Genomic DNA, 15,791 nt, shown 5'->3' with positions numbered 1-15,791 from the left:
TACTATATTTTTTTGTGTCGTGGTGTAGCAACTTCAGGTACTCAGTGTACTGTACCACTGCATAGAGAGCTACTGCAATAGATATTATATGAAAAAAAGTAGTGAGCTTGAGTAATTCTCTGGTTCCCTCTCCTTTTCTGTCTCTTTTAAACTAGCAAGGGTCTTATTTCAAGAGGCGAGGTGTTGCCTTGAATGGGAATGAAATTAGCTCTTGATGTATATTTACCCCTTGAGGAGAGTCTGTATAGGTCATCCCACTGATCTGTATTGATCTGGACTGGAGTAATTTGGGAGAAAATGATGTTTGATTGGACCTTCAGAGTTAGTATGGAGTGTAGACTTGATGAGGAGATGTCTGGAGATGCAAGTGAGAGAAAAAAAAAAAATCAATCTTTAAACATTCTTTCTTTTCTACCAGAGCAGCTCAGAAGCCCAGAGTAGCTCAGTAAATAAGGTGTGTAGCGTTTTACTTCAGTCTTTCAAAGAGTCTGTCAGAAAAGATTACCAGATAGACACCACTTTTGCCGGATTGACTTTGAAGCTTTTTTCCCTCTGTTGTTTCGGTGGAGTTTGCTGATGAGTCTTTGTTGTAAAATGAAGTCTATTGATCTGTCAAGACATCCGTTTGAGTTAACCATCATTTGATCCAAGACATTTGGAAATTGGAGCTTAGACTGAGGTTGAAGTGGGTCTGAAGAATTGGTTTGGTGTGAATGATTAGGTTAAGGGTGTATAAGATATATATATATACAGTCAAACCAAAATTTATTCAGACACCTTGAACATTTCATTCATTATTACAGTTTATTCACTATAGTTTAAAAAAATTGTAATAAAATATGACAAGATCTCAGAGTTAAACTGTGTCAGAAAAAAATAATCTTAATTATGTCAGATAACACTTAAGCAAAACATGGTCAGGTCAAAGTGTCTGAATAATTTTTAGTCCCAAATTTTTATCAATTTTACTGGTAGTCCACTGTATGAAGAATTTTTGGGTATAATATGTCACAGTTTATATATATATTTAGTCAGTTAAATTTAGTAAGTAATTAAATGTAACATGAAAGATTTGCTAAATTTAATGACATTTTTGTTAAAAATGGCAGACAGAAAAAGTGTAAAAATGAACACTGACTGTTGCTGAACCTTTAAAATAGATCTCATGTCTTCATTTGAAATTCTGTATCCTCTGATTATCCTCTGATTTATCAGATGGTTAAAAATCTTATGATCATGCATGGCTCTAAAATAAATTCTAGTCATATTTCAGATGAAAATCTAATTTATTTCCTTTTTCTCAGCCACTGAGGACCAAGAATGTGGGATGATAGATATATTTCTTCACCTCCCAATTTGTTCCACAGATTAATAAGCCCGCTTGGAAGCAGGTATCAGATACCTTTTGATAAATTTCTCCTTTACCAGCCTCTATCTTCCTGCAGACTATCTTGTATTTTTGATCTGAAGTTGTTTACTCCTCCTCACACACCCTTGTCATCTTTCTTTTTAAAATAACAGACTTGAGTGCTACAATCCTCCCAATTACTGTGAGTTCACAGATGCTCAAAAGTATGAAAAAATCATCACTGGCTTATGTGAAGTTGGTAGAACAAATTTTTTTTTCTGACTCTGGAATAATTCCATCCAAATCTTAAGTTAGTGCTGCCTTGTTTCAGTGCTTATTTAAAGGTGACCTATAATGCCCCTTTTGACAAGACGTAATATAAGTCTCTGGTGTCCCCAGAATGTGTCTGTGAAGTTTCAGCTCAAAATACCCCACAGATCATTTATTATAGCTTGTCAAATTTGCCCAGATTTTGGTGTGAGCAAAATCAAGGCGTTTTTGTGGGTGAGTTGCTTTAAATGCAAATAAGCTTGTGCTCCCAGCCCCAAGCTCGCTCGTAATTCCAATATACTGAGGCATACATAATACAGAAGCTCACACAGCAAATATAACTCGCAAAATGGATCATTAAACTGTTCTTGATGCATCATATAACATAGGTATGGCATGTATTTTGTGGATGTTTGCTAAAATTTGATTCTGAATGATTTTGATAGCGTGCTCCACGGCTAACGTGGCTAAAGCTACACACTGTTGGAGAGACTCAATAAGAATGAAGATGGTTTATGAATTATACAGACTGCAAGCTTTTTTGGGTTAAAAATGAAAATAACGACATGGCTCTGGTCTCCGTGAATACAGTAAGAAACAATGGTAACTTTAGCCACATTTAACAGTACATTAGCACCATGCTAAAGAAACATTTAGAAAGACAATTTGCAAACATCACGAAATATGAAATTGGATCATGAACAGTTGGTATCGATCCATCTTTGAGAATCAATTTATGTGCAAATCCTGTGTTTTACTGACGACCGTGTGAAGCATTCTAGCGTTAATGACTTATACTTACTGGTATATGAATTTATCTAGCCACATTCCCTTCATAAATAAAATTACACCACTGCGTCCTTAGTGGCTCAGATGCCAGGGAGTTTATGGAGACCCATATGTTTGCTATTATAGCTGTTAACAGATCAGTGATAATGTTTACATTGCTGAGCTCAGGGACAGGCGTTCTTGAGTGCTGCTGTCCTGCAGAGTTTTGCTCTGACACAATTCACCTTCCTTCACGTAGCTTTAATAATTCTGAAGACATTCAAGTATGTTTGATCAGGGTTGTAGCTAAACTGCGGGACAGCTGCTGCTGCTGCACTCCAGAACCAGTGTTACTCGTCGCTTGCGAAAACAATGGCACGCCGTGGGTGGAAACATACAGATTCAGGGGGCGGTAATATTATAATAAGATCCCCTTCCTACATCACAAGGGGAGCGAAATCAGAACGGCTCGATTTTTCACATGCTTACAGAGAAAGGCTTACCAAAACAAAGTTACTGGGTTGTCCTTTTTCACATTTTCTGTGCTGGTAGATGCGCCATATATATATATGGTCAAACACAAGCACGTTATATTATTAATACTTTAACATTTTTTTTGTTTTGTCCATCATTAGAACGGCCGCACCCGAGGCAGTATATGCATCGTATTACATTTTCAACAACTTATAAAGTTTATTGTAGTGAAATATAATAATTAATAATAATTTATGCATAAATCTGGCTCTGGTGAAAGAGTGTGAATAGCCATTAAAGAAATGAACCAGTGGTGACTTAAATCATTTTGATCAAACAGGACAAAAACACTATAAAAGTTGTCTACTGTATATGACAGAATAAGATTTTCAGTGGATGATTACCTAAATTTCAGTTGTTTTTTTCTCACACAAACGTTTCAAAAGACAATAGATTTTTAGGATACTGTACATTGATGCTGTTTTTTTTCCCTTTAACTGTTTATTAGGTTAGATGTTTCCAAACTCAGTCCTGGGGGTCCACTGTCCTACAGAGTTTAGCTCCAGCCAGCTCCAACACACCTGCAGAAAGACTTATTCACGATACAGCACTAGCCTCGAGTACCTTATTGCTTTTATAAAACGGTTACCACACAATACAAATATTAAAGCCAGAAATATGTATCAATGCAACTTTCATGAAGTAAACTTTTTCTAAAAGCCTTCCTTCCACCGGAAAAAATAGTCCCTGACCGTAAACAGCAACAGAAGTTACATTATTACGCCATTAGATGGCAGCAAAGACTGTCTTTATGAGTGTGTCAGTCAGTAGCGAAGACTTTTACATTGAAAAGACTGAATTGTTGTGCACACGGTACAAGACGCAACTGACAAATGCTTTGACTAGCGCTGTCAGTCACGGGAAAACCCCTTAACTGTTAAAAGGACAAGATGATACATCAGACATTTAAACAGATTTTTCATTATGAACATAGGACTGACCTGAAGGAAAATGCTAAATCTGAATGCAGGTAATAAACTCGCTCACTCAATCTCTTTCTCACAATACTCTTCCACATAATACAGTAGGCTTCAATGAACAATATCAATTGAGAACATACAGTTTACGTTGCTAAGAGTGGTTGCTAAGGGTGTAGTGATACTCAGAACCGTTGGGTGAAGCTGGTGTTTTATTGTGAATAAAACAGCTATTGACCAATCAGAATCAAGGACAGGAACTAACCGTTTTATAATAATAATAATAAAAAATTCTATATATATAGAATTTTAAATTATTGATGTATATTGACCAATCAGAATCAAGGACAGGAACTAACCGTTTTATAATAATAATTAAAAATTCTCTCTCTCTCTCTCTCTCTCTCTCTATATATATATATATATATAGGCTATATATACTTGAACAGAAAGTCAACCCCAAATGACTTTATTTCATGACATTTCTGTTGAACGAAAAACGTCCCTGAGAAGTACAGGGCACACATTTGTCACACTTTGTCTCAAAACAATGTGTTTTATGGCCCAGGAGTGCAACACAACAGGACACTTTTGTAACAAAGGCCGGGGCCCATTGTGTCTTAACCTCTTTTTTCTGTTTGCATCAGCAGATAAATAGTTTACTTGTTGTTTTGCTCCCCTGTTTGTCCTATCACGTCTCTGTCCTTGAGGAGAACAGTAGAGTTCAACAAATACAACATGAATTCTTTTATTGGTGCAGTGAGTGCTGGAGTGAGTGTACAAACACACAAACTGCTTCATAGTCTGAACATATCTGCTTCCTAGAGGACTGGAGTGACCAATCATCACATTTCAAAAATCATCCATCATTCTGAGCATTTATTGTACGGACGCTTTGCCTGCTGCGTTTATATATTTTTGAAGGCAAAGCAGGTACATGTGAAGGACAGTTAAGCATATATGAGCTTAATATCATTTTCTTTTTGTCCTTGTCACTCTTTCTCCTCCATAATGAAAGAGAGCTCCTAACAGGAGCTATAAAGTAAATTCAATTCAACTCTTGGCCAGGTAATTCCTCTTGGGGCAATGTTACATAGGCCAAAGAGAGAAAAAAAAAACTCTACATATTTCATCTTAAATACAATGGCCTTTGAGAAAAGCAAATTGGTTTCTATCTAAATGCAAATTTGTACTTCTGTGGAACTGTTGGGTAAAGTGAGCTCATGCATGTGGGTTTTGGACCATTATGAGACATACAGAAGGCCTGAATCATGTATGACATTTCAATATTTAATCTCCAATGACTGACGGGTCAATTCTTAAAAAGTCTCAAACACTTTGAATACCACTGTTTTATAAATGTTACCCTGGACCACAAAACCAGTCATAAGTCACACAGATATATTTGTAGCAATAGCCAACAATACACTGAATGGGTCAAAATGATCTATTTTTCTTTTATGCCAAAAATCATTAGGATATTAAGTAAAGATCATGTTCCATGAAGATATTTTGTAAATTTCCTATGGTAAATATATCAAAAATGTATTTTTGTCAGTGGATATGCATTGCTAAGGACTTTATTTGGACAACTTTAAAGGCGATTTTTTCTTAATATTTTTTTTTTTTTTTTTGCACCCTCAGATTCCAGATTTTCAAATAGCTGTATCTCGGCCCAATATTGTCCTAATGGAAAGCTTATTTATTCAGCTTTCAGATGATGTATAAATCTTAATTTAAAAAAATTGACCCTTATGACTGGTTTTGTGGTCCAGGGTCATAAATAAGGCCTCTTTTATGTAAGCATGAAGCAGTTTGATTATTTTATGATTTTGTAACCTTTTTGCATTAATTTACTATCAGCTCACTTATCGGTTCTTAGCTAGTTGCGAGTAGGACATATCCGAAAGAGACTATTTGTGGTTCGTGAATTGGTAAGCTGTTAACCAAAGTCATTGCAAGTAGGACATGTCCAAATTTTTTTTAATTTTTTTTTATGTTATTGTATTTTATTATTTATTTTGTCTTTTTATCTTATTTCTTATTTTAAATCATTATTTTATTTTACCAATCAGCATATTTTATTTTCAGTTTTTGAAGAAAAAAATTGTTAAATATGATTGATTGTTGCTGGGTTTTTTTTTTTTTTTTTTTTTTTGAGTGCTATTACATGGAGCTTATTGTATTTTATTATTTTATTATTTATTTTGTCTTATTTTTTTATCTTATTTCTTATTTTATTTAAATTATTTTTTATTTTATTTCATATTTTTTATCTTATTTTTATTTTGTTTTGTTTTACCAATCAGTAAATTTTATTTTCAATCAGTATTAAATTTTTTGAAGGAAAAAAAAAAAAAAAAAAAAGTCACATGATTGATGTATTTGATACTGTCATTTCCAAGTGCTATTACATGGAGCTTATTATATTTTAATGTTTTTATTTGATTATTTATTTTGTCTTAATTTTATCTTATTTCTTAATTTATTTAAATAATTTTATTTTCTTATTTTATTTCATATTATTTTATCTGTTTTTTTTTATTTATTTTCCTTTTTTTTTTGCTTTTTTTTTTAGTTTACTAATCAGTATATATAATTTTCAATCAGTCTAAAATTTCTGAAGAAAAAATTGTCACACATGATTGATTACTGCTGTCATTTCCGAGTGCTATTAAATGGAGCTCAAAGCTTTTGCCTGCAGACCGTGACGTTCTTGGCAAAAGCCTGTAGTCTTTGAGAAAATTAGAAAATGGCCACAAAAGCCCTGGGGATAGAGATGTGAGATGTTTGATATCTGCTCCATCATTTAATACTGTTATCGTGAAATTGGCTATTGCTCAATTATTGGCAGAGCCGGTGAAGTACTGAGGAGCTAATCGGACATTCATTAGTCTCAGTCTCATAAACGAGAGATCACAATAGTGTATTCCTTCCATTTCACGACAAAGACACGACAAACATTAGACACTATTTTAGAGGGACTTTAGCCGCCAGTCCCCCTAAATAAAAAAATTGTGATTATGTGATCTGTCTTCACGTTTGCTGCAGTTAAGCTATGTGAGGTTATTCCATTATTAAAAGACTTTAAAGTTTCTCATCCATCTCATTTGAGTGCTCTCCGTTCCAGTGAATTCACAAGATAAATGCAACCAAATAGGCCATGATTACTGAAATACATCTACTGACAAACAGATGCCATTTTAATTTGTTTATTTATTTAACAAATGATCAGACAAGCAGGATTTGTATTTGTGACCTTTCACACTTAAAGCAAGAATATTCCTCTGAGCCACATCAGCTCATGCTCAGATTAAGACTGAAATCCTAGAATCGCCTGTGGTAACAGATGTTCTTGGGTTAACCTCAAGTATTTGATACTTTTCTTTCAGTGCCTGTTGTTGACTTGAATGCAAGAATTTCACCTTTTCATGGTTTTGGTATAATTATTCTGCTACAATTGAATATTCTGTAATATTTCTGCCTTGTTAAATAGAGTTGTCGGTTTTGTCTTTGTAGCAACCACAAATGTGGTAGTTTCGTGAGCATTCATCTGAAATAAAATGACAAATAGGAAACTCTACGGTCTCATGCACTTCACAGATATGCATTCTGAAAGCCACAAGACTGCAAATCCTCATCAAATTCACCATTTTGGATAGGGTCCTAGACTGCAGTTAATTGTGTAAAACACAGTACCACAGCCTTTTGTCTTGTAATGAGGACAGCTTTTTAATGCGGCTGCGAAAGAAACAACAAAGACGTTTTCAGTAACCTTTTCCAAGTCTCAAAGCTGTTTTATTGTTGTTAATTGCAGTATTTGGCTCTGAAATTTTACCTGAATAAATTAACATTTTTGTTGTAAGCACATCTAATTAACCTTTGGCATAATTTTTTTGCACCGCTACCTAATCTACAGGGCCACAGCCTGGGAAATGACATTTTACCTGAGTAAATGAGCTTGCTGTCTAAGTTAAATGTGATAAGATGAAAAGTACTGTGTACCGTAAGTAATAATACAATATAAAACGGCAAAAAAACAAACGCAGCACAAACAGTGCAGTCTGACTCTCAAACTAATGACTCTTATGATTTGATTCTTTTAATGTATCTTTTAAAAAAGACTCTCAAGCTACCAGTTTGAATCAATTCAGTGAGTTGATTCAGTTTGAATCCTTCACTGAATCCATTAGAGCTCAATGTTCAAACAACAAGTCTGTGCTTTCAATAATGTCCTATTCCAATGAACTGTTTTGTGTGCTTAAAGGGATAGTTCACCCAAAAATAAAAACTATCCCATGATTTACTCACCCCAAGCCATCCTAGGTGTATTTGACTTCTTTCAGAGGAACACAATCTGAGTTATATTAAAATATATCTTGGCTCTTGGTAGTAAATGGGGGGCGAGATTTTAAAGCCCAAAAAAATGCATCCATCCATCATAAAAATAATCCATACGGCTCCAGAGGGTTAATAAAGGCCTTCAGATGCGAAGCGATGAGTTTTTGTAACAAAACAATCCATATTTAAAACTTTATAGACTAAAATAACTAGCTTCCGGCAGACACCTGTACGCACATTGTGCAAGTTGACTTGCGTCACAAGAGTAACCCCTGACTTGATGTATGACATAGGATGTAGGACGCATGATGTAGGAGTATTGTAAGCTTAGACTCCTCTCATGGTTCAAACAATAGGCAACAAACTCAAGCTCCTCTTCTCTTATATCGGAAACCTCCGACATTTCTCTTTAAAATTTCTCGTTTTAGACTTCTAATTTGTGACCGGTGTTTTGTTTTGCTCTGTCCTCTGCGCTTCCATGTTCTTCATTACATCACGCGTCGGGTCAGGGGTTACTCTTCCGCAGCAAATACGTAAGCTAGTTATTGTAGTTAATAAAGTTTTAAATATGGATATTTTTCTTACAAAAACCCATCGCTTTGCTTCAGAAGGTATTTATTAACCCCCTGGAGCCATATGGATTATTTTTATGATGGATGGATGCATTTTTTTGGCCTTCAAAATCTCGCCCCCTATTCACTATCATTATAAAGCTTTGAAGAGCCAGAATATAACTCTGATTGTGTTCGTCATATACACCTAGGATGGCTTGAGGGTGAATAAATCATGGGATAATTTTCATTGTTGGGTGAACTATCCCTTTAATGCTTGTGAACCTTAAATCAGCGTCATTACTGTCTGATTGTTCAAATGACAATGCATAATATATATTATACTACAAACTATATATATACTACAAATCTATAGTGTATATACAGACATGTTCAATTTCTTGTTATTATGCCGACTTACATTTTCAGGTAGCCACTAATCCACTATTTTCAATTACCTAACAAAGAGTAACATTTATTTCATTATCTCTGTTGTACTAGACTAAGAGGATTTTTCTGAAAGGAAGGACAAACACATTATGTTTTTTTTTTTTTTTTTCTGACCCATTTTCTTTTCCACCTTGTCTTTGACAACGTACCACTGCAGCATGTTTTTGATAATGCGCCGTCTCTTTCATCTTCCGGCATGTTGTCTCTGGAACTAACCTGTATGCATGCTTTATTCGTTACTCACGTGTGTGCAGTGAGCATTGGCTCATTTAGTATGCACTGTGTTCACTGGGGAGCTGGATGGGGTTTTTGAAGAGAGGGCAAGTCCCCTACATTTCAGCCCGGTTGATTGACAGCTCATTCCCTCACCGGGATCCACACGCCTACATTTCCTGCGTTCTCTTCAGGGCTCTGATCCCACCAATTGGACTGTCACAAACTCAGGCACACACACACACACATACTGCACCAACAATTAAACATGCCCTGTTGCAACGGCTGCTCTGTTGGATTTTACTGATCACTAACTACCACCTGTAACTAACCATCTGACACCACCCAGAAAATGCCAAATCTGATGAACTGTGTTGATGAATTACAGGAAGGTGGTTTGTTTATCACCATGACAGCTGGTGTGATTTTATCATCACGTAAATCCGACGGGAAGGATGTGGCAGACAGCTCTTAAAACGCAGTTTTGGGAAAGCTATTTTGAAACTTGCAAAGCTACAAGCTACTAATAATGTAAGGTACATTTGAGCTGTCCTTTTGGAAAAAATTATTATCTACAACACTACAAGCTACCCACAAAATGTAGCTAATTACATTCAAGTTATTTAGAGGGACAATATATATATATATATATATATATATATATATATATATATATGTTAATAATTTTTACAAAATAAGAGGCCTCATAATAATTGCATGTTATTTCTTATTTAGTACTGTCCTGAATAAGGACAAATGTTTACATATAGTCCAAAAGTCAAAATAATAATAGAATGTATAAAAATGACCATGCTCAAAAGTTTACATACCCTTGATTTGTAATATTGTGTGTAGTAATATGATGACTCATATTTTGACTCATATATGCTATATAAGTATATGCTTACAGTATATGAGTTTGCGTTTCTGTTTATTTTTTGTGGCGCGCTCCAGAAAGAAGTTCAAGGAGACCGAGACAGCAGAAAGCGCACCCTGTTTGTTTTCTATATTTTACAAAAGCACGTGTTTTGTTGTTATTGTGAGTGTAAATAAAAGTAGACAATTTTTTTACAATTTCAAAATGATGCATTGCTCTTATCTGTATGACCAAAAATGATGGGGTATTTTAAGTTATTTTCGCTGTTATCAGGAAAAATTGCAAGTGATCTCCGCATGAACACTTGGACATGTGCCAAATAATAGTGCACATTTATCTAGGTTAACATTAGAGCGAGCTCCGTGTAAAGCAGCTATTGTGCTACTGCTTACGTGATTCGAATGATAAGCCATATTTGATGTCGGTGAATGATAGACGGACATTTGGATTTCCTGCCTGACATACTGCAATTACCAAATGGACCAGCCGTGTTAACGATCTGTCCGTGACGGACTGCGTGACTTTGCAACTTCCTGTGGAACTTTTTTCTGTAACTAATCAACTAATTAAAATTTGGTCAACTATGCCTCTTCTTGTCGACTATTAGTGGGCAACTCATCATATCATTTTGAACAGCAGAAGCTAAATATTTTGCTAAAAAATAACATATTTCAAAATATAATCAAATATTTTTTACATTTTAAGTATTTTTTTTTTTTTCGAATTGTAGTAATTTTTTAAAGTTTATTTATTTTTTACCACAGACATTAAGGATTTTTAAAGTCATGTTAAGGTTAGTGGTGTTGCTTTTTTTACTTGTTTACTCCCAAACACTGCAAAACTGCATTCTTTTCTGTACATAAAATTGGAAAAAAAAAATTTAAACATGTTGCAGTTGTATATGTATTGAGTGATTTTATGCTTACAGACTCTATAAAAGTGTCTCCTCATCTGCACCTGAATATTTTGCCTTTAAGAGTGTGGTATCCTTATGGAGAGATACATATTGTGTCCTCAAAGCATTCATACCTTTCACTTTGTTCACATTTTTCTGTGTTATTGTTTTTTTTAATGGATGAATTGAATTATCTGCACCTGCAAACAATACACGCATAAAAACAAAAGGGAATACAATTGTGTATAGTTGCAAAATAAATAGACTCATCAACTTCTAAAGAAAGGATAACACACTTCTGTATCTTTTGTTCTTGACATCAGAGGTTGTGTACGCCCAATCAAATTCTATGGCAGAAATTATTCTGTCACTTGGTAAAAGTTAGCCAGACTAGACCCTTTTTATGATGGGATGAGAGGAAAAGCAGGAAATGTGCGAGTCGGACTCAAACATGATTAATCTGACTCTAGTCTCAGCTTCAGACGTCACGCCCACGGACCATTGGCTGAACGTCTGATGCATATGGCACACAAAATTGGAAACACTTCAGAAGTTTCGAAGTCGTCATCTGATTAATTGAATTCTACAGGATTTTCAGTGTGTTGCGTTCTTTAACGGTCCGCCTGAAACGCCATGATGCCAAACCCCCTCATGGAAAAACAACGCCGTTGTGTTTATAACTGTGACAATAAGTGCTTATCAGACTAATAGATCAACTAAACGCTGGATTTTCAAAATTATGTGAAGTATGTTTGCAGCAAAGACTCTTTTAAATACGTCCAAGAATTTTACATACCGGTCTGTTATTGTAGGGACATTGGTGTTACATTTTCACGCTCCTAAAAATGACGCGGAACAAAACAAACTGTGATTGCTTGCTTTACATGTCAGTCAGACGGTCTCTGGGTGGTTCTTGGACAGTGAAAGCTGCTATGGAGTATTACAGCTTGCCCCTCCCTCACGCCAGTAAACACGTCATCAGAGAAGAGATGTCGCTGCAAGAGGGAGGGGCAGTACATACTTGCAGTACAGTTTCTCTATGGATCTGTGTGATATGGGACTGACTCCTGGGTTTATGTTCACAGGGAACTTCTCCTCACGCTGGCTCTCGGCCAGGTCTTATCGCTGCTCATCTGTGGGATTGGCCTGACCAGCAAATACCTGGCGGATGATTACCATGCCAACACCCCCGTGTTTCAGGGCTTTCTCAACTACATCCTGCTGTTCCTGGTCTACACTACCACGCTTGCAGTCAGGCAAGGTAAGGGGCGGCTCCTCTCAGGTTTCTGTGCGGTTTAATAAAAATACTGTCAAATGGAAATAACGTGAGGTTATCTGTAAGACAAGGCAATGATAAAACCATAGGAACATACATTTTTTATGAAAAACTGTCAGAAAAAGGTTTTTCATTAAATTTCTCTCTTCTGTGTCAAGCGTGACCTCTTCTGGGATTCCAGCAGAAACTTTTAAAACTACTAGCCTGTTTCTATACAGAAATATGTCAGTCAGGCTGAAAAAGGGAGAAAGGGAGTCCTGCCTTTAATTCTTATATTTTATATTTAAGTTACAATTTTTATATTATTTTATATTTTATAAACAATTTATCAGTGATCAGTAGTAAATACAAACTTTACAAACATGACAAGCGTTTATGAACCTCTTTTCCAACAAAGACAACATTTTTACTCCAAACTCACTTCATAACGCCAGTCGAGTGTTTGAAATAGCATTTCAATTAGTATTGATTAGATTAGTTTGATTAGCATTGCATGATAAATATACTTTATTATAATGGAAATACCAGAGAAGGCTTAAAGAACACAGATAAACCATGTATTGTCATGGTCGTGTGTTTATTATATTCACATTTAATCAGTCAAAGCGTGTCTTTATATCTTCTTTTTATTCACTTACAGCGATAGTATGATGCCCATAGGGGGTTTCCTGGGAAGATGTGCGTTATATTACTTCTCTGAGGCATATTTGGAGTATCTGCTCAAGGGCGCCCTTGAGCAGATACTCCTCTCTAAAGAACTTTGAGGGAAACATAATCAATATGTTTTTCTTCAGTGTACTGAAGTGTACAGGATGTGTTTTCACAGTGGATGCATAAGAGGCACACTGAACTAAAGGGCCATTTACATGACGCCATTTTAACTAAAAATGTATAACTTTTTATTCGTTTTGGCCATTCATTTACACGACAATGGCATTTTGGGGGCCTGAAAACTCAAACTTTTGAAAATGGGTTTCAAAGTGCAAGTTCTTGAAAATGATACCGTTATCGTCTCCGCGAATTTGTAAAAACAGTGACGTCATGCGCTTGTGTATTACTTGTTCAGTCTATAGGTGCGTAGTGTTTCTTTACAAAGTGACATCGCCAACTACTGGCCTGGCATGAATAATGAAGCATTTTTTGTCATTTTCACGGATCCATGTGAACGGGTACGTTTTGACAACGTTGTCGTCTGTACGCGAAAATGTGAACGTACCCTAAATTTGGGCAAACACTCTGCCTTTTGTTTATTTTATAATACTAAATGAAACTGTAGTGCATAATAATCTTTGTCTTAATGCAGATGTAGTAATTATATGTTTTGTATTTCTAAACATTTGATGTATAGCAATGTCTAGACGGCAAGTCAGGTTAAAAGCCTCGCGTCCACGCAGAAAGCTTTGACACAATGTTTTCTGGCATACTTTCAGCAGGCTAAGAATAGATATGGAAAAGAGTCGTGTTCTGAGCTGAGAAATATGCCAACTCACAGTCTATTTATAACAGATCACATGTCTTTCATCTTTTTATACAGAAATGGGGTTGTTCTAATAAGCTCCTTTTAAGACCATTGATGGATGAATCAGGTTTTTGAAGGCTGGACCATAAAGGATTTTTGATAAATCTTTGCTGCGCTGGAATCATCATGAGCTTTCATAGTTTTATACTATAATTAATAATAAATATTATTACTCACCTCTCTTGAATAATTGTTTCTGATTGGTTAATAATTGAAGCAAATGTTTTTGTATAAACCTGTTGAACTGTATAACTGTCTTTTGGAATAGAATATTTCCATGAAAGTTCAAGATTAGGACTGCAAATGGGCATTGGCTTGGTCCAGCCTTTATTGTCATGATTTGAGCATTTAGAAACAACATTTATGAGACAGTTGTTGTCAGATTTCATTGGTGATTTCAAATATGAAATTTAATCGTATGGCTTGGTAAACAGCTTTGAAGAATTTGATGTTTCCCTATTCAAAGAGATAGGAGCTGCAGTTGCATGCTTGAAATAGTTTCAAAGATGGCCGCCGAGTGAAATGACTTGCCTGAAAGGGACTTTGGATAGTCCCTGATCATCTTATCAGAATTTTCATTTGACTGTAAAACTTCATAATGACTCGCTGGTACATTATCCTTTACTTAGAAAACAGAGAGACTAACTTATAAATTATATATAAATGAAGTTGACAATTATATAAATACATAAATTATGCTTTTAAAGGGGTGGTTCATTATGATTTCACTTTTTTAACTTTAGTGCGTAATGTTGCTGTTTGAGCATAAGCGACATCTGCAAAGTTATGATGCTCAAAGTTCAAAGCAAAGGGAGATATTTTCTTTTAAAGAATTCTCTGTTTAAGGACTACAACAAATGGCTGGCAAGGACTACAACTAGCTTCTTCTGACATTTTCAGTGAGTCTTCCTGACTGAGGTAATCGGCGCTGCTGACACGAGCTCTTGAAACTCCGCCCTCTGCTGGGAGAAGCAGCTCATTTGCATTTAAAGGGACACACAAAAAATGAAGTGTGACAAATTTAACATGCTATAAAAAATGATCTGTGTGGTATTTTGAGCTAAAATTTCACATATACACTCTGGGGACATTTTTGTAAAAATGGCATTATACCACCCCTTTAATATTTATTTATTTATTTACTAAATTACATGAAAATAACACATTTTATATATAAATATATTTTAAAACTATATTATAAAAAATTACATATTTAAATGGTATTATATAATATAAATTAAATTGTATTTACATATTTTATTGATATATTATGATTATTATATATTATTAATATTTATTAATGTATATGAATAAATATTACATATAATATTTATACTATCAGTGTAAATACACATTGATTTACATATACAATATCAACGTTTAGATGAAGATAGACTTTTTTCATTTTTATATAAAGTATTCGTACGCAAGTAAGTAAGGTAGATGGTAAGTTTATTGGATGACTTTTTTAGTACCTGTAGTAGTCATTCTATCAAGTTTTTGTAACTCTTTTTTTCTCCCCCATAATGCATCATTTTAATTGACAAGCCTAACGGAACTGTAGTTTGAAGCATGCAAACATTGCACACAAAGACTGCATACAAACTCATTATTTCAAGCACGCTTCTCTGAGCGAGCCGTCGGAGAGACACGTCCAAGCGGCCCCTGCCAAATTGGCCCACTCTCTTTGTTCTACTCCAGTGACCAAGGAGTTGTGTCTGCAGCCTCGGTAAACACGGCCACACGCTACAGAAAGTGGGCAAGGAATGTGTGCTTTCAGAATAACGAGAGGGCAACAAGAGCAGCTGCCTGTCAGCCGCCCCGTGTCCACG

The 15,791-nt window shown here is 35.3% G+C and overlaps 1 protein-coding gene across 2 annotated transcripts in view; it reads left to right on the top strand.

Annotated features, from left to right (window-relative positions):
- LOC127501838 (dehydrodolichyl diphosphate synthase complex subunit nus1) overlaps positions 1-15,791 on the top strand; it is a 111,980-nt gene that overhangs the window by 51,991 nt on the left and 44,198 nt on the right. For both annotated transcript variants that reach the window (XM_051874067.1, XM_051874068.1), the window contains one exon: positions 12,250-12,425. In XM_051874067.1, coding sequence (XP_051730027.1) covers positions 12,250-12,425 — 176 coding nt within the window. The remainder of the gene's footprint in view (positions 1-12,249; positions 12,426-15,791) is intronic.

Source organism: Ctenopharyngodon idella, chromosome 20 (genome assembly GCF_019924925.1).
Source record: "Ctenopharyngodon idella isolate HZGC_01 chromosome 20, HZGC01, whole genome shotgun sequence".
In the NCBI taxonomy this organism is placed as follows: Eukaryota; Metazoa; Chordata; class Actinopteri; order Cypriniformes; family Xenocyprididae; genus Ctenopharyngodon; species Ctenopharyngodon idella.
This window is presented reverse-complemented; position numbering and strand designations above follow the sequence as displayed.